Below are 24,469 nucleotides of genomic sequence, written 5' to 3' on the forward strand. Positions count from 1 at the left end.
CACTAATCTGTCCTTTCAAGATAAAGTTACCATTTTAACAATGAGTGAGAAAGTGACAACTTTTCTAAAGGAACTAATTTTATGGAGAGAGTGTTTTGAAAACTAATATTTTGGAGTGTTTTCACCATTAAACAATTGCCAAAAACCAGATATCTATAAAAACTTATTTTTACACACTTAATAGAGATATTCTAACCTATAAAATATTCCAGAAAGGATCATTTCCATGGGTTTAATTTGTTAAAAATATAACACCTTCCTCTTAACATTTAACAACAACTAATTGACATCTGGGAAGATTATTATCGTCAGATGAGACTGAAAAATGAGTATACTTTAGTAAATCTTCCATTCAGATATCCTTTCAGTTGGAACCCCATATCGCCTTACTATCCTAATGAATAGAAATTCTTGTTATAACCACAAAAGGAAATAAGGTATACCAGTGTAGGAGTGTAGAAATTAATTAAATTAAAATTTTTTTTCTGCAAGATGAAATGACAATACTTAGAAAACAAGTGAATTGACCAAAAAAATACTAGAGGTTAAAAATGAACTTAGCAAAGTTGCTTTCCTAAATACAATTCAAAATAGACTGAGATTGATTGATATGGAATCATTGATATGATTCCATCACTATGACATTCTGGGAAAGGAGGGAGAACAGATCTATGGTTGTTTAGAAGCTGGGGTGGGGAGATTTACTATGCAAAGGGGCAGGAAGAAACATTTTGGGTGAGAGTCTTGATTGCGGTGATGTATATACCTTGTTAGAATTCACAGAACTGTACACTTTATAAAGAAAGGTGAATTTTACTGAATGTAAATTCTCTCTCAATACACTTGACTTTAAAAAGTAGACTGAGAAAAGGTGATTTCATTCCCAAAGGGGGCAAAAATCAGTATATACGTGGGTGTTCATACGAGCATTATAAAATGAAAAAGCACAGTGGAGCAATAAAGGAAGATCCTTAGTAGTAAGAGCCTCTTCCTGGTTGGAAAGACCAAAGACAGCCAAGCTGACTTTGGGCACACTAGGGCCGGAAAGCGAGGGAGGACTCGTGGTCGGACTGCGCAGGTGGGTTCCTGCCCGGGGGCGGGGCCTCGGGAGCGCTGGGCCTCCGGAGCGCTGGGCCTCGAGAGGCGGCTGCTGGGGACCCAAGTTCCAAAGTCCGGAGGCCGAGGAGACAGTGAGTGTGGGCCCTCGCCTCCCCGCCCGCCCCCAGGGCAGGCTCTCTGCCCCTAACCCTGCTCCCCCCACCGCCCACCATCACCACCCCCTGCGCTCCCGCCTGCCGCCCGCCCCTAGACCACCCCTCAGTCCCGGGGCTCCCTTCCCCCATGCGGGCTCAGCGCCCTCGCCTTTAAGCTGCCTTTTCTCCCTCCTGGCAGTGGCCACCACCCGCGACGCTGAGATCCGGAAGGACGTGCAGGTGCTCGCAGTAGGGCCTATGGCTGCGGTGGAGCCTCAGCTGAGTGGGAACTTTAGGCCTTTGGAAGCCCGACCTGGCCCGCCAGGATCCCTGGGGTGGGGCAGGGCCAAGTCCGGGCTTAGAGCTTTGTAGCGAGCAAAGGCTGGCCAGGCCTGAGGGGGCTGGAGGGGGGTTGGTGGGGCGTATGGGCGCCTCCACCCTGAGGACACCAGCTCCAACTCTTCTTTTCTCACCCCTCACCCCACCCTTGGCCCCTGGGTCAGACCTACTACGGGCAGGTGCTGAAGAAATCAGCAGACCTCCAGACCAATGCGTGTGTCACTGCGGCCAGGCCAGTCCCTAAGCATATCCGGGAAGCCCTGCAGAATGTAAATGAGGAAGTATCCTTGAGGTAAAGTGCCCTGTGCTGCCTCCACGCAGACCCCAGACAGCATCTTTCTCAAAATATAGTGATGCCAGGTCGCTAGGGAATTAACCCATCTCCTCCAATCCATGGGGCTTGCCTTATCTATTATAAAACTGGTAAAGCACAGCACTGATCGATCGTCTTACTGCTCTGTTGAAGAACTTCCAGTGACCCACACATATGCCCCTTTACTCACAGGATACATTCACACTCCTTGGACCTGACATTCAAGCCTGTCCAGGTTGGCCCTCCCTTCCTAACCAACCTTGGCTCCCTCTGATGCACTATACTACTGTAGCCAGACCTTTCCCTTCCTCCTGCCATCAACACTGCCAAGATGATTTCTGCCTGCCCGGCATGAAGTTATCAATCTGGAATGCCTTCCCCCTGCTTTCTTTCTTCCTTTTTTAAAAAATAATTTATTTACTTATTTTTGACTGCATTGGGTCTTCATCCCTACGCGAGGGCTTTCTCTAGTTGTGGCCAGCGGCGGCTACTTTTCGTTGCGGTGCGAGGGTTTCTCACTGCGGTGGCTTCTCTTGTTGCGGAGCATGGGCTCTAGGTGTGCGAGCTTCAGTAGTTGTGGCACGCGGGCTCAGTTGCTCCGCGGCATGTGGGATCTTCCCAGACCAGGGCTTGAACCCATGTCCCCTGCATTGGCAGGTGGATTCGTAACCACTGTGCCACTAGGGAAGCCCCCCCCGCCCTTTCTACCTTCCAAATCCTACCTATCCAACGCTTCACTGATGTCCTGCCTACTTTGTGAAGCCTTCTTTAATCCTTGGGCACCACTTTCCCAAACCACTATAACACTTACTTCCTGTGCCACTCAGTTTGTAAATAAATCATGGAAAATGTTTTCTGTGTTTGAGTTTTATCTCCCTCGTTAAATACACTTAAGGGACAGAATTTTTGTCTTACCTTTCTTCTTCAATAACTAGGAAGTCCTGGACCTGCATAAGATACTCAGTTAATGCCTAACAAATATTTTAGTTGGTTTATTTGTCTTAGTACCTGGTACAGTGCCCATCAATTCAATGGTAAACAAAGCAGATAGAGTCCCAGCCTTCATGGAGCTTCCGGTGTAGTGAGGGAGACTAAACATCTAAAGAGAAATTGAATGAATGATGGAAGGAAGGAAAGGAGGGAGGGAAGGAGGAAGGATTTATAAGATTTAATGGTTCCACATCTTATGGTCTCTAGAGGGAAAAAATGTGTATATATTTTCTATTTCCCAGATATTATGGCTGTGGTCTGGTCATCCCTGAGTGTCTGGAAAACTGCTGGATTTTGGACCTGGGGAGTGGAAGTGGCCGAGACTGCTATGCACTTAGTCAGCTGGTTGGTGAGAAGGGACATGTCACCGGAATAGACATGACAGAAGGTCAGGTGAGGCAATTATTTCAAGGACAAGGAGGAAGAAATTCTGAAAAGCATTCTTTTAGAGATAAAGTTGTTTCCTTGTGACTCTTCAAGGATAATTTAAGAAGGGTGCTAAATGCAGTGCTCGCTTGTGCCATTACTGCTTCCTGACCTGGAAACCGAGAACCTTGACAGTTAGGGGCTTTTCTGGGAGAACAGAGTCAAAGGTTTGACCTGATTTATGAATATCATGATGACTGAATGGAGTTTGATCTTTTCCTTCTTTCTGCCATCTATCCTGAAAGATTTTCTTATTGCGTGAAGAGTTTATTCAAATAAAACCCATGTATCAAACAGGGGGTTTATGCCCCATTGAGTTGTCCCACTCTGTAGTATATCCTGCATGCCCAGATGAACCTCATTTATGTACCTAAAACATTCTGGGGGCAGTACATTCCATTAGTAATAGGAAATTTTAGGAAAAAATTAGTGCATTAAAAAATGTTGATTATCAAATCTATTTTTTTTTCTTCCTTTAGGTAGAAGTGGCTAACAAGTACATTGAATATCACATGGAAAAATATGGCTTCCAGGCACCCAATGTGACTTTTATTCATGGCTACATAGAGAAGTTAGGAGAGGCTGGAATCAAGAATGAGAGTTATGATATTGTTATGTAGGTCTATGTCCTTACTGTTGTGAAGATAGCCCATTTCCTATTGAACACACAAATGTCACCACTTTTTGCTGAATGGATTCTTATTTGGGGGGTTAAACTAAACTTAGCATAACTTAATAAAGGGATGGAGATGGTCTGGGGCCCTTGTAGTCCACCAGCCACAGAACACACTAGCCTGAGAGAGAATGTATTTTAATTTTTTTTTTTGGGGGGTGCATTGGGTCTTCGTCGCTGTGCATGGGCTTTCTATAGTTGTGTCGAGCAGAGGCTACTCTTCATTGTGGTGCGCTGGCTTCTCACTGCGGTGGCTTCGGTTGTTGCAGAGCATGGGCTCTAGGGGCTCGGGCTTCAGTAGTTGTGGCATATAGGCTCTAGAGCACAGGCTCAGTAGTTGTGGCACACAGTTGCTCCATGGCATGTGGGATCTTCCCAGACCAGGGATTGAACCTGTGTCCCCTGCATTGGCAGGCGGATTCTTAACCACTGCACCACCAGGGAAGTCCCGAGAATGTATTTTAAACTTAACCGTGGTTTACGAATGAGCCCAAAAGACCAGCAAGACCGAGTCTGCTTATACAATATGTTATCTTCAGTATTATTTTCATGGCAAATTATAGGATTCTGTGTTGCTGTTTTTCCTCTGAGTTGTCAAATCATGCCTTAATAAAGCTGCCTTTGAGGAACTTAGCCTATTTACATGTGGCATAAGAAATGCCTTGTGCAGTAGGCATCTGGTCCCAGGTCATTGTGTTGCACAGTCAACATCAGGGCAGAAACAAATAAGAAGCATGCCTCAAAATTTTTTCTGCACACTCAAACTTGCTAACAGTTTATTGAGATTTCAAACACTCTGTCCATCTCCCTTATCTTGGGACAAAGTTGAGTGTGGGGAAGAGAGGAGGGAGGTGGGAAGAATAGTGTAGCTTTGAGAAAATGGTGGGAACCACCTTTAGGTAATCTCCAAAGGATTTGAAGGTGTCTAAGTAGTCTGCAGATGTGCTTGACATTCTGTCTCTTCTTTTTTAGATCCAATTGTGTCATTAACCTTGTACCTGATAAACAGCAAGTGCTGCAGGAGGTATATCGAGTGTTAAAGGTGAGGGGAAGAGGGAGACCAGTGGTCTTTGAACATCAGTGAGAGCACATGGGATATGTCCTGTTTTTGTACCCTTGAGCTGAGAGCTCAAACTCTCAATTTCTCCATTAAATTAGAAAGAGTGGCAAAATGTGGGAGTGACAGGAATACCCTAGATATGAATTTGTTTTCCTCTAGGTTGCAAAAGGTGATAAATCTGAGAGTCACGATTGTGATTGAATATGTTAAAATTTGCTTTCTTGGCTGTTTTTCCTCCCGCTTGCTGCTGTACATAATCCTAGAATAGCATCTGCAGAGCTGTGGGGACCTTTGGACTGACTACTAAGGTTATTTTGAATATACTTTCCTAGCATGGACAGTGTTTCTCAGGGATCCTTATTTTGTATCCATCAGGGCTCCAGATCTTTGGGAAGTTAAGGAAGATGGATCTTTTCCATTAACTAGTCTCTTAAAGGAAAACTTGCAGGAGCTCCACACCCTCTATATGTATCATGAGATGTATCTTTTCATGACAGAAGATAGAAGATTATGAGATTCTTGGTTTATAGGGCTGTTTTAGAGATCAAATAAGAATATCTATGTAGAAACGATTTAACAATGTCTCAATGAGTAGGCCACTGTATAGACCAGCTCACTGTTTTCACCAGGGTGTATGTGTAGAAGGTAGAGACATTACTATAGAATCTAGATGTCCGTGCTCTTGAAATTAGTTGAATAAAATCTTAAAATCTGATCACTCATATGCCTGAGATTTTAAGGACAATGTTTTAAAAAGATAATGTGTTATTATAAAAATAAATAACATTACAAAAGTTATATAATTTTTAAGGGAGAAGAGTTTATGAATACCGTTTACTTCTGTTAGTTCTGTAACAACCTGAGGTTACTTTCGCTTCAGATTGGTTAAGCTTGGAAAGTTATTTTATTACCTGTTGAGTGAGGCACTGAAAACAGATCTTGGCAGTTGGCTATGAGCATAACTAGGGAGGCAGCTAGTAGTTATTTGTCCAAGAAGGGTCACAGCTCAGGAACTTCGGTGGTTTTTTTAAAACTTGATTTTAGCCCCTCATTCCTTTGCTATCTGGGACTAATGTAATCTTTAACCTTGTTTGGATTAATTCTGCTGTTTCAGCACGGTGGGGAGCTGTATTTCAGTGACGTCTATGCTAGCCTTGAATTGCCAGAAGAAGTCAGGACACACAAAGTTTTAAGGGGTAGGTTTTTGTTTTTTATTTTGTTTTGAGGCAGATACTCGTCCAAGTACAGAGTTCCATCCTGCTAATATCCAGGATGAGGCTTTGTGATGTGGGAACATGGGATTAGTTCAGGAGGCTTAGGTTCTGTTCCTCCTCTGACACTCAAATCTGTTATGACCTTGGACAATTTAATTAATCTCTTTGAGCCGTGTGTTCTGTACTGTAAAATGTAGGTAATAATTCAATCTGCCTTAGAGGGCTGTTATGAAGATTGAATGGGATAATGAATGTGAAAAATTCTTAAAAGCTCTAGTGTGGAAATGACGGCAACTGCTCCAGAGTTGATGCCTCCTTAATTCCCCGTGCTCTCATCATTATTGTGTTGTCGATTCCTTTACTGTCATTTTCATGGAGTCTCTGGGCGTTGAGGAGGTAAATGCATGTGTTTGGTCAGTCTGGTTATGAAATCAAAAGTTCTTAACTTTTAAAATAAATTATGTTAACTTTTTTCTTATTATACAAGAAGAAATGGATATTGTTAAAAAGTTGGAAAATAGGGAATTCCCTGGTGTCCAGTGGTTAGGACTCCGCAGGGGGCCCAGGTTCAATTTCTGGTCGGGGAACTAAGATCCCGACAGCCGTGTGGCGCAGCCAAAAAAGAAAAAAAAAAAGTTGGAAAATACAAAAAAAAAAGTTACTACTAAGCACATAACCCAGTAATAACCTCTTTTAATAGCTTAGTATACACACTTTTAGGGTTTTTTTTTTTCCTGTGGGTGTGTATAATAATATTGGGAGCATGCTGCATATAGAATTTAGTATTCTAATTTTATTTAGCGTATTTCCTAAGCCTAAAACTTTAAAAAAAGTTTTTAAATGTTTGTATTATACAACTGTATTGTACAGCTGCACCATAATTTATTTGACCATTTCTCTATTGGTGATGATTTAGATTATTTCTAATTTGTTGATGTAATAAATTTAAAAACTGTAAAATGCCTTATGAACATTAATAGTAATTACTGTTCTAGTAGCAGATCATTATGAGATTAATCTGGAACTAAGAGGCAGTTTTGGAATTTTTCTTGTATGTTTTTTTACATAGAGTGCTTTTCAGAATGTGACCTAATACATACATGAATATTATGATTGATAGAACCAATATATTAGTGACTGTCCTGAACAATGGTTCCCAGAGACCATTAGCTAGCATATCTGGTTTCAACCATGACTTTCTATACCTTGGGGGACACTCAGGTCCTTCTTCTATTTTTCTAGAACCTATGCTTTAAGTAATACCATAGCCTAATCAATTATACAGTAGAATAATTCCCTTAATACCTAGTTGTATTGGTTGATCTGTGATTTTTCTTGTTTTTAGGTGAGTGCCTGGGTGGTGCTTTGTACTGGAAGGACCTTGCTATCCTTGCCCAAAAAATTGGGTTCTGCCCTCCACGTTTGGTCACTGCCAATTTTATTACAGTTCAAAACAAGGAACTAGAAAACATGATCGGTAAGAAACAGCAGTAGGGACTGTTATAACTGCACCCTGAATGGTTCAAATTTGGTGATTATCAAGTGTCTCCTGAGTGAGTCTCATTGAAGGAGACTTTTGTCATCTGGAAATCTCCATCTTGTCTCCTGTTTAATGGCAATCTCCCAAAGTTTGGCATTTAATAAAGCACTTTGAAGTTATTCAGTAAATAGAGTGATGGGCCCATAAAGATAATTGATGGCACGCAAAGAAGAAATCGTCTTTATAATATTAAGCCTTCATCTGCTGAGCAAACCAATAGCCGTTGGAGTGCTGGAGATGAACCATGAGTATATTCTGTTTTTAGGTGACTGCCGTTTTGTTTCTGCTACATTTCGCCTTTTCAAACTCCCTAAGACAGGACCAACCAAAAGATGCCAAGTTATTTACAATGGAGGAATCACAGGACACGAAAAAGAACTAATATTTGATGCAAATTTCACATTTAAGGTAAATAAAGATTTCCGTGACTTGCAGCATTCTTCCTATTCTTCCCTTTGCTCCAGGAACCTTTTCTTAACCTTCCATTGCTTCTCACTTTTCTGGTCTTGGTGTATGTGCGTTGGTCTATATATATACACACACATATACATATACGTATATACATATTTGCTGAACCATTGAAAAGTAAGTTGCAGATATCATGACATTTTACCTTTAAAGAGTTCAGCATGCATCTCCTAAGAGTAAAATATTCTCCTACATAACCAAATACCATTGTGACATCTAAAAAACTTTTCTATGAGAAACGTCATTCAGACATCAGATTAATGGAATTATAGAGAAAGGATGGAAAAATAGGAGAGGACTGCATAACAGTATTTCAGTTGTTTAATTGTACTGTGGAATTAAGGATTGTTAGTGTTTAATGATGACATTGACATTTCCACTACTCTTTTTAGAGTAGGTTTTGTTTTCTCAAAACAGAGACGTACAGGCTTTGGAATTAGATACCTGGTTTCAAATTCTGGCTCTGTTATTTATTTATTACTCAGGTAAACTTGAATGTGCCACCAAAATTGTTTGAGATACAATTTGCTCCACTGTAAAAGTAGGGATAATAACACCTACATGGCCGAATTTCTATAAAGATTAGCAATAATATAGCAAAACATTGGTACTGGGAACTCAGTAAATAGAAGATGCAGTCATTATTTGCTCCAAAGGTGGAAGAACTTTACTGTTTCCTTCATCTGATTTTTTTGTCTAGATAGCATTTTCAAATTTCTAAAATACGCCCTGGTACAGCAGAGCCATTAATGCTTTTTCACTGATACACTGCCACTTGCCTGCTTCATTAGGTTCACAGGATCAGAGTGGGAAGGGCCTTTGAAATCATTACTCTGGTCTACTGGGTTTCAAAACATTTCTAATAGCAGAATTATTTTTTATTGAGATATAATTGACATATGACATTATATTAGTTCAGGTATACAACATAATGATTTAATACTTGTATGTATTGTAAAATGATCACCACAGTAAGTCTAGTTAATGTCCATTACCATACATATTTACAAATTTTTTCTTGTGATGAGAACTTTTAAGGTTTACTTTCTCAGCAACTTTCAAATATATAATACACTATTATTAACTAAAGTCACTATGCTGTACATTATATCCTCATGCGTTATTTATTTTATAACTGAGAGTTTGTATCTTTTGATCCACTTTAGCCATTTCGCCCACTCTCTAACCCCCCCAGAATTATTTCTTTCAGCACAATTTTAGTTAAAAGACCAATACTTACTATGTGTCCTTCATTGCTTTATATAACCCCAGTATCTGAAGGGATACAAGCAGAGTTTATCTGATAGGAGCAGGGATTGGACAGCTCAGAATCTCCTGTGTTCGCTCCTGGTTCCCAAGGCGTAGACCCTTTACACCCCTCCCAGGCACCCTGGGACTCAAGGAAATACACTTTAAAAGCCACTAGTCCAAAGCCCTCATTTTAGCAATGAATAAGGTGAAACTCAGAGAGCAGTGGTTTTCTACATTTGCCTCTGAGCAGAGACTAGACACCGGAGCCACGAGTGCCCTTTTCTTTGCACTGTCACCAAAGGAAAACTGATAACGACACTGGTCAGTTCCATGTGGAAATAAGCATGAAGCTAGCAGCAGGGTCTGAACATGAGAAAATACTTATGTCAAAAGGTGTAGTCTCTTTATCTTGAGATATTGCTCATTAGTAGAACTTCAGGGTGTTTTTCTTCTATTGAGACAAAAGAGGCATCTCTAAGAATGTGTTTTTCATGCTACCCTTCAGAAAGATGAAACTGTTGAAGTGGACGAAGAAACAGCAGCTATCCTGAAGAATTCACGATTTGCCCAAGATTTTCTGATCAGGCCAATTGGAGAGAAGTTGCCGACATGTGGAGGCTATACTGCTCTTGAAGCAAAGGTTTGCTCGGCTTTCAATTCCCTAACCTCAAACAGAGAACCATTTAAAAAATCGTTATGGTCACCACAGACTGCTAAAGCAAAAAACAAAGCATTGTTCTTTTAGTTGGCCACCATAACTTATTTCTAGCATTTTTGTACCTATAAAATGATTTACCTTCATAACTTCATTTTCCTGGACTTCCCTGGTGGCACAGTGGTTAAGAATACGCCTGCCAATGCAGGGGACACGGGTTCGAGCCCTGGTCCGGGGAGATCCCACATGCTGCCGAGCAGCTAAGCCTGTGCGCCACAACTACTGAGCCTGTGCTCTAGAGCCCGCGAGCCACAACTACTGAAGCCCGTGCGCCTAGAGCCCATGCTCCGCAGCAAGAGAAGCCACCGCAATGAAAAGCCTGAGCACCGCAAAGAAGAGTAGCCCCCACTCACTTTTTTTTCTTTTAATAAATTAAAAGAAAAGAAAGGAGAAATAAACCATAAAGGAAACGACTACATAGAAATTAAAAACATCTATTCAGGAAAAAAAAGCAAATGAAAAGATAAATGAGAGAAAATATTTGCAAAATATAATAGTCTCCTATAGAGCGATCAAAAATGAATATCACTCTAATAGAAAATGGTTAAAGGAATTATTATAGGACGTTCACAATGCTCTATGTGAACATTATAAATTTACTTATATTTTCTTTTAGTACTTTTTAAAAATGAGATAAAATTCATGTAACATAAAATTCATTATTTTAACCATTTTAACATGTACAATTTAGCAGCTTTTAGTATATTTATAAGGTTGTGCAACTATTACCACTATCTAGTGCCAGAAAACTTTCATCACCTGCAAAAGAAATCCCATGCCCATTAAGCCGTAATTCCCCAATCTCCCCCTCTCCCACCCCTGGCAATAACTAATCTGCTTTCTGTCTTTGGATTTGCTTATTCTGGACATTTCATGTAAGTGGAATCATACACTACGTGGCCTTTTTTGTCTGGCTTCTTTTACTTAATATAATGTTTTAAAGGTTTATCCATATAGCGGTATTTCATTCCTTTTTATGGCTGAACAGTAGTCCCTTGTATTAGGGACTAAAAATGAGGATAGACCTCATTTTTTTTTTTTTATCCATTCATCAGTTGATAGACATTTAGGTTGTTTCCACTTTTTGGCTATTGTGAGTAGTGTTGCTGTGAACATGCCTGTGTATGTGTTTCATGTACTTGTTTGAGTAGTTATTTTCAATTCTTTCGGGTCTATATCTAGGAGTGGAATTGTTGGGTCATATGGTAATTCTCCATTTAACTTTTTGGAAAGCCACCAAACAGTGTTCTACAGTGGCTGCACCATTTTACATTCCTACCAGCAGTGTACAAGGGTTCCAGTTTCTCTACATCCTTGCCAACACTTGTTATTTTCTGTTCTGTTTTGATTGTAGCCATCTTAGTGTGAAGTGGTACCTCACTGTGGTTTTGATTTGCATTTCCCTAATGACAAATGATGTTAAGCATCTTCTCATGTGCTTGTTGACTGTATAATTTCTTGACCATTTGTATATTTTCTCTGAAGAACTGTCTTGTCCTTTGCCTGTTTTTAAATTGGGTAGTTTGTCTTTTTATTGCAGAGTTGTAAGAGTTCTTTATATATTCTGGATACTAGACCCTTATCACGTACATGATTTGCAAAAACGTCTCCCATTCTGTGTGTTATCTTTTTATTCTCTTGATAGTGTCTTTTGATACATAAAAGGTTTTATTTTGATGAAGTCCAGTTAGTTTTTCTTTGCTCGTGCTTTGGGTATCATCGCTAAGAATCTATTACTTAATCCAAGGTCATGAAGATTCTTTTAGTACTTCCATGGTTTGTTTTTCACATTTAAATTTTTACTCCATCTGGAATTTATTTTTTTTAATGCTAAATTCCTCTTTTCCTTTCCTTTTTTTAAATTAATTTATTCATTTACTTTTTATTTTTGGCTGTCTCAGGTCTTAGTTGCAGCATGCGGGATATTCCTTGCGGCACCTGGGCTCCTCGTTATGGCGTGCTGGCTCCTCTGTAGTTGTGGCGTTTGGGTTTTTTCTCTCTAGTTGTGACGTGTGGGTTTTCTCTCTCTTGTTGTGGCGCACAGGCTCGAGAGCACATGGGCTCTGTAGTTTGCAGCACGCAGGCTCTCTAGTTGAGGTATGTGGGCTTAGTTGCCCCACGGCATGTGGAATCTTAGTTCCCTGACCAGGGATCGAACCTGTATCCCCTGCATTGGAAGGTGGATTCTTTACCACTGGACCACCAGGGAAGTCCTTGGAATTTATTTTAACATAAATATTCAGGTAGAGTGTCGCTATTTTTCTGAATATTAGCTAGTCAAATTTTCCTATTTATTAATTCATTTCTCTGCTGTTTTGGAATGATAATTTCTATCATATCTAATTTCTTAAATGTATATTTGAGCCAGTATTCCAGCATATTCAAAAATGAATATTTTCTAAAATGTCTTAGATTCCTATTTAGAATTATTCTAGTAACTGAAATACTGGTGTAGCAATTTTTTTTGTTTTGGCGGTACGCGGGCCTCTCACTGTTGTGGCCTCTCCTGTTGCGGAGCACAGGCTCCGGACGCGCAGGCTCAGTGGCCATGGCTCACGGGCCTAGCCGCTCCGCGGCATGTGGGATCTTCCCAGACTGGGGCACGAACCCATGTCCCCTGCATTGGCAGGCGGACTCTCAACCACTGCGCCACCAGGGAAGCCCTGGTGTAGCATTTTTTAAAGCATTTTATCACAATTTATCTCAGGTCATCTCTCACAACTTCCCTGTGAGGAAGGCAGATAGGTAGTTTTAACAGATATTAGCATCTCTCTTCCTCTTATTTATTTTTACCTTTTCCCCATTCATGCTATCATAATTATTTTATTAATCCATTCATTATTTTATAGTATTTTATTATTTAGAACGGGCTTAGTGATGGATTTCAAGTCTCTTTTGTCTGATAGAACTTCCTTTTTTAAAAAATTTTTTTTATTTATTTTTGGTTCTGTTGGGTCTTCGTTGCTGCACCCGTGCTTTCTCTAGTTGCGGTGAGTGGGGGCTACTCTTCATTGCGGTGCGTGGGCTTCTCATTGCGGTGGCTTCTCTTGTTGCGGAGTGTGGGCTCTAGGCACGTGGGCTTCAGTAGTTGTGGCTTGCAGGCTCTAGAGCGCAGGCTCAGTAGTTGTGGCACACGGGCTTAGTTGCTCCGTGGCATGTGGGGTCTTCCTGGACCAGGGCTTGAATCCGTGTCCCCTGCATTGGCAAGTGGATTCTTAACCACTGCACCACCAGGGAAGCTCCTCTGACAGAACTTCTAACATTCACCAAAGTCATTACAGTGATGCACCTCAAGGCACTGGATGTTGGAAGCCCAGGGAAATAAGTTACTGATCTTGCTGGGGCAGGGTGGTGGCACAGCATGGGGTTTAAGTACACAGGTCTTGGAGTCAGATAGACTAGGTTCAGATCTTGGCTCTGCCAATTATGTGTGATCTCGGATACCTTACCTAACCTCCCTAAACCCTCAGTTTCCTCATGTGTAATGGGGAGGTAATAATCCCTTTTTTCCTCAGGTTGTGAGAATCAAATGGAATGATACATGTAAATGTTGGCCAATGCCTGGCAAATAATACATACTTAAGAAATAGAGGTGGTTATGGTTATGGACTTGTATTTGTTAATATTCTCAGTCTCTTGGAACCGTGTTCTACGTATTTGAGTTCTGACCATCTTTGCAGGATTCTTTTATCATTCTCTCATAAACCCTTTCTCCTGAGCTCAGAATTTCTGTAATCTTTTCTCCATGAATTTTACTTTCTGCTGTTTATATTTCATAGAAATTTTGGATACATGGGGCACACATTGATACACAAGTAACTCTTGTGCCTTTTCCTCCCTCCCCTTTTGTTACCTCACAAGCAGTCTTTTTTTTTTTTTTTGGCCACACTGGGCAGCTTGTGGGATCTTAAGTTCCCCAACCAGGGACTGAAGCCGGGGCCCTGGCAGTGAAAGTGCCGAGTCCTAACCAGTGGACCTCCAGGGAATTCCCAAGTAGTCTTTTTTTTTTTTTAACATCTTTATTGGAGTATAATTGCTTTACAATGGTGTGTTAGTTTCTGCTTTATAACAAAGTGAATCAGTTATACATATACATATATCCCCACATCTCTTCCCTCTTGCGTCTCCCTCCCTCCCACCCCCCCCATCCCACCCCTCTAGGTGGTCACAAAGCACGGAGCTGATCTCCCTGTGCTATGCGGCTGCTTCCCACTAGCTATCTGTTTTACGTTTGGTAGTGTGAATATGTCCATGCCACTCTCTCACTTTAAGAGTAAAGCTTATTGGGAATTCCCTAGAGGCCTAGTGGTTAGGATTCCAGGCTTTCACTGCCGTGGCCCACGTTCAATCCCTGGTTGGGGAACTGAGATCCTGCAAGCCAGATCACTCTCCAAAATGGTAAATTTGTGGTTGAGGAAGTTCAGTTGGAGACAAGAATCCTGGGGCCAAAAAAAACCTGGTATGTTCTTGTTTGGCCACTATTACCAGCATGAATCAAGTCTAAGCTAAGTGTAGAAGCCACCTCTAGAGGTAAAGAGTGATTTTCTTTCTTTGCTTTATTCAGTTCTTGAGCACTCTGCTATTGTCAACTCTTCTGTGTTTCTAAGGAGGTAACTTTTGGGGGGAAAGTAGAAAAAACTTGAATTCTGACTTTTCAGTCCATTACATTTCATGAATGTGTTATTGGTCTTTTGAAATTCTTGGTATTTCACTGATAACAAAATCTTGCTGGTCAGAATCAATGTTTATCTTGAAATATTTTCATCATTCTAATTCTCCTGTACCTGGTTTCCTGAATCCTGGCTCTGAAAGCTGTCAGAAAATTAGTTACAAGTAAAGGGAGTCTTTTCCCCAGCCAAAGCACTTCCACTGCACTCCGGCTGGGAAACTGCAGTTAAATGAGTTTGCGTCTGCGGGAGATGATTTTCTACTAGCATAGCTCTCCTAGCTAGCAGCACCTCATGTGCAGGAGGGTTCTTGACCTCAGGCTGGAATGCAACATTCTACGTGTTTGAACTGGTTTATCATAACAATCTCCCATCTGTCCTAGCTTATTTCTTTCAGCCTATGGTTGTGCCATTGTCTTGCCATCAGCTCCACGTTTCTGAAATGGGAATAATTGACACTGAAGGAAGATTTAGAGAATGAAACAACTGTGTGTCCTAGAAATATAACCTTGTGCTCTCGGGGGAGGACATTCTTATCTTTTTTATGGAGGACCTTAATGATAGATTCCTGAGTACCGTAAGCAGGCGGCATGTAGGGAATTGCTTGTATTTCTGTTTTACTATCAGTTACTGCAATAGAGGAATGAAAGTACTGCTTTTTACTGAGGGTTGACTCGATAATGACTGTTTTTGAGAGCTCTTCTTTTTTTCTTCTTCTCCTCCTCCTCCTTTTTTAATCCTGAGAAGGAAAATGTATTTTGCTATTTAAAAGAATTATGTTATTAAAACACTGCAGCATCTGAAATGATGCAAATAGGAGGTGTGCTATGTACTGTCTTGCTCCAGTTAACAGCCGTGGTAGTAATCACATGACAACAGTAGTAATAGTTTAGAGGACCTAGCCTTTATCGAACAGTTAATATGTTGAAGGCACCACATCATTTACTCTTCACAATACCCCTTATCTTCATTTTACAGATGAAGAAACAGGCTCAGAGAGATTAATTTGCTAATCCAAGGTCACGCAGCTAGAAAGCAGTGAATCTGAACCCACATCTGATTCTAGAGCTGACATTCTTAACCAGTATGCTGCACTACCTCTCCGTATCTATACTGTTCATAGAAGCACAAGATGTTGGTGCTGGAAAGGACTGCTTGTCAAGTTGTCCCACCTTTTATTTCTTTCAGGTCTTGAGAGCTTTTGGGGCTGAAAGCATGCATTTGGAAGTGATATTGATATCACTTGTACACCCTTCTATTTGCAGTGACCACCAATAAATAATGAGTGTAAATTCATGTTTAATGAATTCACCTTCATTATTTAAGGTGGCTTGTTCATATTCTTGACTTCCAACCTTTTTGCCTGGTTTTTCTCTGACCCCCTTGGCACTGCTGGTGGAGGTATCTCATTTGAAGATGAAAGGAGGAAAAATAAAGAGTGCCGTCTTATCTTTTGAAAATTCCACTTACTCTGCCCTGAAATCTTGCTGGTTTTGGTTGGCAATCTCAACATCTGAACATCAGCAACTGCTAATGAGGGTCCTGGTATCTGGGTCTTACCTCCTTCTCTTGAACACATTTCTAGAGATTAGAGTAAGAGAAGGGGAGAAGTTTCAGCATTTCAGTAGCTCAGTTCCAAAAAGGTAAAAGGCACAAACAAATGGGAATCCCACAAAACGAAACAAAGCAGAATCAACTCTCTTGGCCCCAAAGGGAACACCTTTCCAAAGCTGTAAATGAAGTTTACCTTGAAAGTAGTGATAACTTGATTAGAAACTTCAGGAAAAGACAGCTACCTTTATAAGTTAGTGACTGATGCTACTCCCAGGACCTCACAGAATTGTAAAATTTTATCCTCCTTCTAGGTAAATCAACCTAAGTCCAACTGAAATGTTTGTGTTTGGGTCTGTTGAAACACCTTTAACTTGTCGTTTCATTTTGGTTTGTCTTTTGACAGGATATAATCAAAGATCCATTCAAGCTTGCAGAAGGCTCTGACAGTGCGAAGTCCAGAAGTCCCCCTGAAGCTGCCAGTGGCTGCTGAGCCACAGAGAAGTGCTGCTAAAACAACAGCTGACCAGAAGGCAGTGGGCAGGAGGTGCAAGAATGAGTTACACGTCTTAACCTGCTCTTCCCCACAGCCCATACCACAAGAAAGAATAAAAGGCAAAACTCCACCGTATTTTAGATAAAAATTAATGAATTATTTTTACAAAGTATTAATTAAAGGTTCACAGCAAAATCATCTAAAGACTAGTTAAGCAGTTTTTCCTCTTAACTGAGTCTGGTGCCACCTAGTGGCAAGAAATGGAACTGAGAAGCAGTCTGAAAGCTTGGCTGATGGGCAAGAAAGGCTTCAGAAATAACAGTTGGCCAAGGGCCTCAGGGAGAACATCTTCCTTCTGACCTGCATAGCACCTTTTGGACTTTTCACCATGTTTTTTCATTAAACAGGGCTCCTACTGAACTCATGCTAATCATGCCAAAAGATTGCCAAATCAAATTTGGTAGGAGTGCTCTTGAGGTAATTGGTCTTTTAAATCAAACAATTTTTTTTCTTCTTTTTAATGTGCAGTTGAATGAAGAAAACAAACAGGTAATCATTTTTTGACCTCAGTTTACCCTAATGTGTGACAAAATAATGACCATCTGCAGTAAATCTTAACCGGATCAGGAAAAGAGTTTGATAATTTTTTTTTTTTTGCAGTACGCGGGCCTCTCACCTTTGTGGCCTCTCCCGCCGCAGAGCACAGGCTCCGGACGCGCAGGCTCAGCGGCCATGGCTCACGGGCCTAGCCGCTCCGCGGCACGTGGGATCTTCCCGGACCGGGGCACGAACCCGCGTCCCCTGCATCGGCAGGCGGACTCTCAACCACTGCGCCACCAGGGAAGCCCAAGTTTGATCATTTTTAAAAGACAAGCTAGGAGATGTAAAAATGGTAGGTTTTCTTTTCCTTTATAAGCTGCCCTGGTTAAACTTTTAGGAAAGTATTAAATTTAGTTCTAGTTTCCATAGTTAAAGAAGAAGATTGAGGAATATTTCAAGGATGGTTATATCATTAGAAATTAAGAGCATTAAGGGAAGGTTCAAGAGTGAGTAAATATATTGAAGACCAGTTGTACCTGAAGACTTTGTCAGGGGCACAGAAAGTGTAAGTCATATATAAGCCATGGTCCTTGTCATCGGGAGCTGATAGTTCAGTTTTTAAATAACAGCCTTTAAGCAATGAAGAATTTTAATAAGAAAATCTCAACTAGTCGCTCAGAGCTCAGTGCAAAAAGAATAAGAGGGGAGGGACTTCCCTGGCGGTCCAGTGGTTAAGACTCCGCTCTTCCAATGCAGGGGGCGTGGGTTCCACCCCTGGTTGGGGAACTAAGATCCCACGTGCCACATGGCACAGCCAAAAAAAAAAAAAAAAAAAAATGGGGAAATTGGCATGACCCAAGAAATTTTTTCATTAGAGGTATGGGAATACAAGAGGTCTTGTAAAACATTGGAATGAATTTTACAGGACAGACCCCTCTTTTAACAAAGCTGTTCAAAATGGAGAAATTCTCAGATTTCTGAGTGGGTTCAGCTATAGACCCTAACTTATTACTACAAAGTGAGGAAAGGGCAGATGGTATCTTTTAAGCCCGATTCATCTGTGTGACCTTGATTCTAAACAGTGCTTTCTTGGTTCTAGAGTTCAATATCTACCCAACATAACCTACTTCAGTGACAGCATTAGTTAGAATGGTACAGCTGGGATTAGGCATACTTTACTATTCATGAATGCTCGATGGTCCTGCGAGGGGAAAAGATGAAAAGAAAGAGTGTTCTGGTTATTTGGTTTATTAGGCTTTTCAAAATTTATGAGGAAGAGGTATTAGCCTTAGCTTGTCATTCTCAACTTCTCAGTTCCCCCAAAAGATGTTGAGTGATGATATTGGTCTAGAAATTCACATTGTTCTTTTCCTAAGAATAACATACTTTAGGGCTTACCTGGTGGCTCAGTGGTTAAGAATCCGCCTGCCAATGCAGGGGACACGGGTTCGAGCCCTGGTCCGGGAAGATCCCACATGCCGCGGAGCAACTAAGCCCATGCGCCATAACCACTGAGCCTGGGCTCTACAGCCCACAAGCCACAACTACTGAGCCCGTGTGCCACAACTACTGAAGCAGGTGTACCTAGAGCCCATGCTGCACAACAAGAGAAGCCACCACAATGAGAAGCCCGTGCAGCACAATGAAGAGTAGCCCCCACTCACCACAGCTAGAGAAAGCCTGCGCCCAGCAATGAAGACCCAATGCAGTCAAAAATAAATAAAATAAATAAAAATTAAAAAAAAGAATAACATACTTTATACATTATTTTCATTTATTAAAAATATACATTTTGGGCTTCCCTGGTGGCGCAGTGGTTGAGAGTCCGCCTGCCGATGCAGGGGACACAGGTTCGTGCCCCGGTCCAGGAAGATCCCACATGCCGCGGAGCGGCTGGGCCCGTGAGCCATGGCCGCTGAGCCTGCGCGTCCGGAGCCTGTGCTCCGCAATGGGAGAGGCCACAACAGTGAGAGGCCCGTGTACCGCAAAAAAACAAAAAAACAAAAAACAAACAACAACAACAAAATATATATATACATTTGAAGAATTGTATTTGATCTGGAATCTAGAAAAGATATATATTAGACAATATAAAATTAAAGTAGATATGTTTTACCCAGAGAAATGCCATAAACAGTTACTTAAATATTCAAAAATAGGTGAAATAGACAACTAGGAATATTTGATCCTTGTGAGAGTGAGAGGCAGTATGGAATGATGATTAAGAGCAAAAAGCTGATGCCAAACATTTTAGTTTTTTCCCTCTTAACTCTGCCATTTAGCATTTTGGCCTTGAGAAAATAATTTAACATCTCTGTGCCTTCGTTTCATCTGTATGAAGTTCTCTGAAAGAGCGCGTGGCACATGGTTTAGATTATTATTAGTTTAGATCTACTGATACATGGTTGCTGCGAGCATGTGATGTCAGGACCAGCTAAAGACCAATGCTTCTTTTTCTGCCAGGACGTGGTTTATGAAGCTGCCTGTAGGTCTTTTGACAGCGGGCAGCTTTACCTCCAACATTTTATTAGAACCATTTTCAAATATACAGAAAAGTTTAAAGAATTATAGTGATGACCCATTTACCCACCACCTAGATTATATACTTGTCAACCTTCTGCAATCATTTAATACGTTTTAACATATTTACTAACAGCAGTGCCATAGAAACAGGGGCCTAATTCTTCCCTCGCCACAAAACTTTTTCAAAAGATATTGGACTTAAAGAGTTAAAGGAGCAGATTTTCTCTTAATTGATTATTGTATCAAATACAGTATTTTCAGTGCTTCATTATCGCAGGGGGAGGATTTATTAAAAATCACGGAAGCCTTCAGAGGCTTTTCAGCTTTTACCTGCTGGGGGAGGCACAGCAGTAGCCTAAACAGGACCCCTACCCCCACACCCCTTAAGGCACACATGGCTTTAAAGGTCATGCCAAGACAGCAGCAGAACCCTCTCCTCTTAACTGATTCTTGGCCTTTCTTCTGATGGCTCCCAACCTTATTAGGTTGGAAGACCTATTACATGAGTTCAGCAAGAAATATGAACCTATCTATCTGTTTCTTTGTGAAACAAAGAATGTTGCTTGCTGTCAGGTTCTGCAAAGATTAAGTCTTTAGCTACTGCTGCCACTGAGGACAGTACACCCTGAAAGGAATTCAGGACGAAAAACAGGATGAAGCACTCTGTGCTTTGGAAAAACAGGTCCCTTAGATGGGTAGATATATCTCAAGAAAAATTTTTATGAACCCAGATTCTTACATCTTTACATACATAGAAAAGCACTAAAATGATTAACTGAGATACCTGTTCCTCGTGACTAGCAGTAACCTTTCACTGAGATGTATGCTTGATTACACATATTCCCCAGAGAAAATCATCTTTACACTGGATTCTCCCCCTAGCTCTTTAGAGCAGTCCCCCCAGAGCTACCAAGAGGCTGATTCCCAGGCTAGAGTCCTCAGTAAGACCCTGAGTAAAACTCAACTCACAACTCTTACATTGTGTATTTCTCTTTCAGTCGACATTTTCATTAAGTCACTAAATATTAACTATGTATCTACTGTGTACCAGGCACCATCCTAGGCCTGGATTGCTAACAATGGAATATTATGCACCCCAGGGGCCAACAGGATAAAAACAGCCAGGCATATTTTCTGAACTTTGTTGGTACCTGTCCTCACTTCTGTGCTTTGCCAAGTTTCTTCAGTTGTACACATGCCACAATTTGGATCTAAACAGGGTTTCTTTTGTAGACCCTGCCCTAAGAGTCAGCAGAGGGAGGTCTCACTAGATAGTCAGAATGAACTCTTTTGTAAATATGAAGCTGGAAGTAGACAATCCTAATAATAACCCATGACTTGAGCTTTACTGCTTCATTCCAGTCTCTGTTCAACTGCTGATCCTGCAGTTCCCGTAAGCACAGCTCCCACTGAGGTTAATGGGAGTGTTCTGCGAATGTAAGTTTTGTACTTCATCTTCTGCCGAGTGAGCCTTGCTTGTCTTGGACGGTTGACCGTCGTCCCGATCCCCTTCCCCAACAGGCCACACTAGTCCCTCCTTTCATGTAGCAGAGCCGTACAGCAGTGACAGGCTCCAGGTGAAGGGAAAATCAATTGAGGACAGAAGTGTTCTGTCCGTTGCCTCATATAATAGCAGAGTGCCTCCTATATACTGTCCAGAAGCCAGAGAGAGTAAAAAAGTAGAATGGTGAATTGATGATGTTCTGGGTGCTCTGTAAGCCAGACTTGTGTCCTCTCACTTTGCAAACTAGGCTGAAAGCCGTTAACCTTCTTCTCATTCATGGAAGGAAAAGTGATGCAGGAGACAGAAAGCAGGTGTTCTTTCTAGATCTGACTCTACTGCTGAATTAGCTACTTGCCCCTCGGAAAATCATTTGTCCACTTTGGGGTTCGCTTTCTCCAGCTGTAAAATGAGGTTTTGAACTTGGCATACTCTAAGTTCCCTTCCAACTCAGAAACAGACTTATAGGTCTAGATTCTGGAGAGGTTACAGAATTTTAAAAAATTGTTTGAACTAGTTGCCCACATTTATAAATCAGAAGGTTTTCCATAACATGAATTTCTGGCTTCTCTTGAAAAATTGGCAACATGAGCCCTGCATTTTGCACAGCTGCCATGGCCCCAGTGAGTATTGGCTCCCCTGTTACACAGGGCGTGTCCCTTTAGACACCGTCCCTACCCAGTCAATGTTGCCGACCCCTGTAGGCTTTTTGAGTTTGCGGCCCCATTTTAGGACTAGAATTAGCACAGTGTCATCAAAATTAAAAGTGAGGGTATTTTCCCCATTATAGTTCAAATGATGGCAGGCCTATGGCTTAATCTATGACTCTGACTTACATGTTTAATTCATTACAAGCAGAAGCCAAGAAGGGCACGTGGAGCTTGGCAGGGATGCTCACAGGAGGGAACCAAAGAGCGCTGGAGCTGCTTATGGTAATTTGACATATAACTCAGAGCCTGTTTGTGTTAGGTGAGGCGTCCTGGACGGTTTATTCTCTGTTCTGAGTTAACAAGCTTCCATCACATCACTTTCTTTGTGAATAGGAGATGAGCATCCTCAGGAAAGCAGAGCCTCAAAATGTCAAGTTGCTCGGGAGGAAAGGTTTGCACAGCAAGCGCAGAAGGATTGGTGTGGCTTCTAGGCTTAGTAGTTAATCTTGTATTAACTGTCCTTATTTTCTTTTTCATATTAACCTTATTCCTTTCAAGGGACCTAACTAGGGAAATGTTGTGAAGGAGGTGTTTTTATTTTTGCTTTTCAATCATGGAACAGGAGCCCATGAGGCAACCCTTTACAAATGGTGATTTCTCATGGTAAAGAGGAAAATTCATTGCTTCGTGTGCTATTTATAAACCATGCCAAATATCCCCAGTTGTTTCTTTTCTGAAAAGAGCTCCCCTATGCCTCCCTCATAATGCTGATTTTTCTAATTTTTGAGAGGAGAACACTGAGGCTGATTTTAAATGACTTGCACGGTGGGAGTACAGTCTAAGACGGGCTAGAACCAAGACTACACCTAGCTCTTCTGACTCCTGGCGTACCCCTGCATCAGAGGGTTTGTCCTTGCTCTCCTTTCGGGGATTCCCAAATTTTAAAATACAGAATTAAAAAGGGAAATAATTACTATAAAAGTAAAGATAATGGTTACATCTAGGGTAGAGAACATGTGTGTGATCTGGAAGGGCTATATAGGGGTTTTCTCAACTAGGGGGTGGCTCCCGTTACCATTATAAACAATTACAAAGTGAACATAAGGGGCTTCCCTGGTGGCACAGTGGTTGGGAATCCACCTACCAATGCAGGGGACACAGGTTCGAGCCCTGGTCCGGGAAGATCCCACATGCTGTGGAGCAACTAAGCCCATGCACCACAACTACTGAGCCTGAGCTCTAGAGCCCACGAGCCACAACTACTGAGCCTACGTGCCACAACTACTGAAGCCTGCTCACCTAGGGCCTGTGCTCCGCAACAAGAGAAGCCACTGCAGTGAGAATCCCACGCACTGCAACAAAGAGTAGCCCCCGCTCGCTGCAACTAGAGGAAGCCAGTGCACAGCAGCGAAGACCCAATGCAGCCAAAAATAAATAAATTAAAAAACAACAACAACAAAGTGAACATAATCTTTGCCTGGGACTGTCCTAGTTAGCTTCAAACTAGGTTAATTGTTGATAGTACCTTTTTTTCCACTCTCAAACAGGTTCTGTTTTAAATGATAAATTATGTGGTCAGCTACTATACATTTATGCTTTATGAACCTTTATATATGTTTATTATATGTCAAAAACTTTTTTAAAGTTAAAAAATATATATCCAGAAATCTGACCTATGTTCAGGAGGCCAAGGCCCACCTGGGAAACCTTGTGTTTGCTCTCAGAGGCATGATCACTGCACAGACCACCGTGGCCACAGCTGTGATTCAGGTGTGGACTTCCAGAGTTGGGGGTTGTGGTGTTCCATCTTGGTTTTCTGGGGGCTTCTGTGGCATGAGATAGTTGTCTCTGTTTGTTTGTCCTGTATGTTGCTGGAGAAGTGGTGTATCCCTTAGTCATAGTTGTGAAAGTCAGTCAAGATAATATGTGAGAAAGTGCTTTGTAAACTGCGAAGATTTTTTTCTACATGGAGTGGTAGGAGTTCCCTAAATCCAATTGGCAGGCAGGGCCTCAGCATCGCTGCACTGGCACCTGTCAGTTAATCTTCTTGTAATACAGCTCTTCTACTTAGAACATTCTATAGCTCCTGAAGAATGAAATCTAAACTCCTAAACTTGGCATTCAACCCACCCCAACCAACTTTCCAACATTATTCTTGCTGTTCCTCTTCAAGGGCCATAGAACCAAATTCAAGCATATGGTGTTCTAAAAATGCTGCTCCCTTTCCAACCTCATCTCACACTTTTCTCTCCAGTAGAATGCCTTTTTCCTCTTTCTTCTCTCTCAATCCCTTTTTCTTGGACTGAATATTTGTCCCTCCTCCTTGCATTCATATATTGCAGCCCTAACCCCCAGAGTG

The 24,469-nt window shown here is 41.5% G+C and overlaps 1 protein-coding gene across 2 annotated transcripts; it reads left to right on the plus strand.

Annotated features, from left to right (window-relative positions):
• Positions 1-697: 697 nt before the first annotated feature.
• On the plus strand, positions 698-17,094 carry AS3MT (arsenite methyltransferase). 2 transcript variants are annotated; one of them, XM_022568890.3, is made up of 11 exons: positions 734-1,190; positions 1,393-1,433; positions 1,697-1,824; positions 3,078-3,228; positions 3,741-3,877; positions 4,907-4,976; positions 6,109-6,190; positions 7,554-7,685; positions 8,014-8,156; positions 9,973-10,107; positions 16,807-17,094. In XM_022568890.3, coding segments are annotated over exons 1-11 (1,107 nt in total). In that variant the 5' UTR covers positions 734-1,189; the 3' UTR covers positions 16,894-17,094. The 2 variants fall into 2 exon arrangements, with proteins under 2 accessions (XP_022424599.1, XP_022424598.1); XM_022568891.3 differs by lacking the exon at positions 7,554-7,685 and having other exon boundaries at positions 698-1,190.
• The last annotated feature ends 7,375 nt before the right edge of the window (positions 17,095-24,469 follow it).

The sequence above is a fragment of the Delphinapterus leucas genome, chromosome 16, assembly GCF_059928025.1.
Source record: "Delphinapterus leucas isolate spDelLeu-1000000601 "Yukka" chromosome 16, BTC_Dleu_Yukka2, whole genome shotgun sequence".
Lineage (NCBI taxonomy): Eukaryota > Metazoa > Chordata > Mammalia > Artiodactyla > Monodontidae > Delphinapterus > Delphinapterus leucas.

Excerpts from the sequence above, each read along its gene's own strand:
- AS3MT (XM_022568890.3), top strand. Across the intron at positions 3,229-3,740 it reads TAGACATGACAGAAGGTCAG|GTAGAAGTGGCTAACAAGTA; the intron begins GTGAGGCAATTA and ends TTCTTCCTTTAG. Across the intron at positions 7,686-8,013 it reads GGAACTAGAAAACATGATCG|GTGACTGCCGTTTTGTTTCT; the intron begins GTAAGAAACAGC and ends TTCTGTTTTTAG.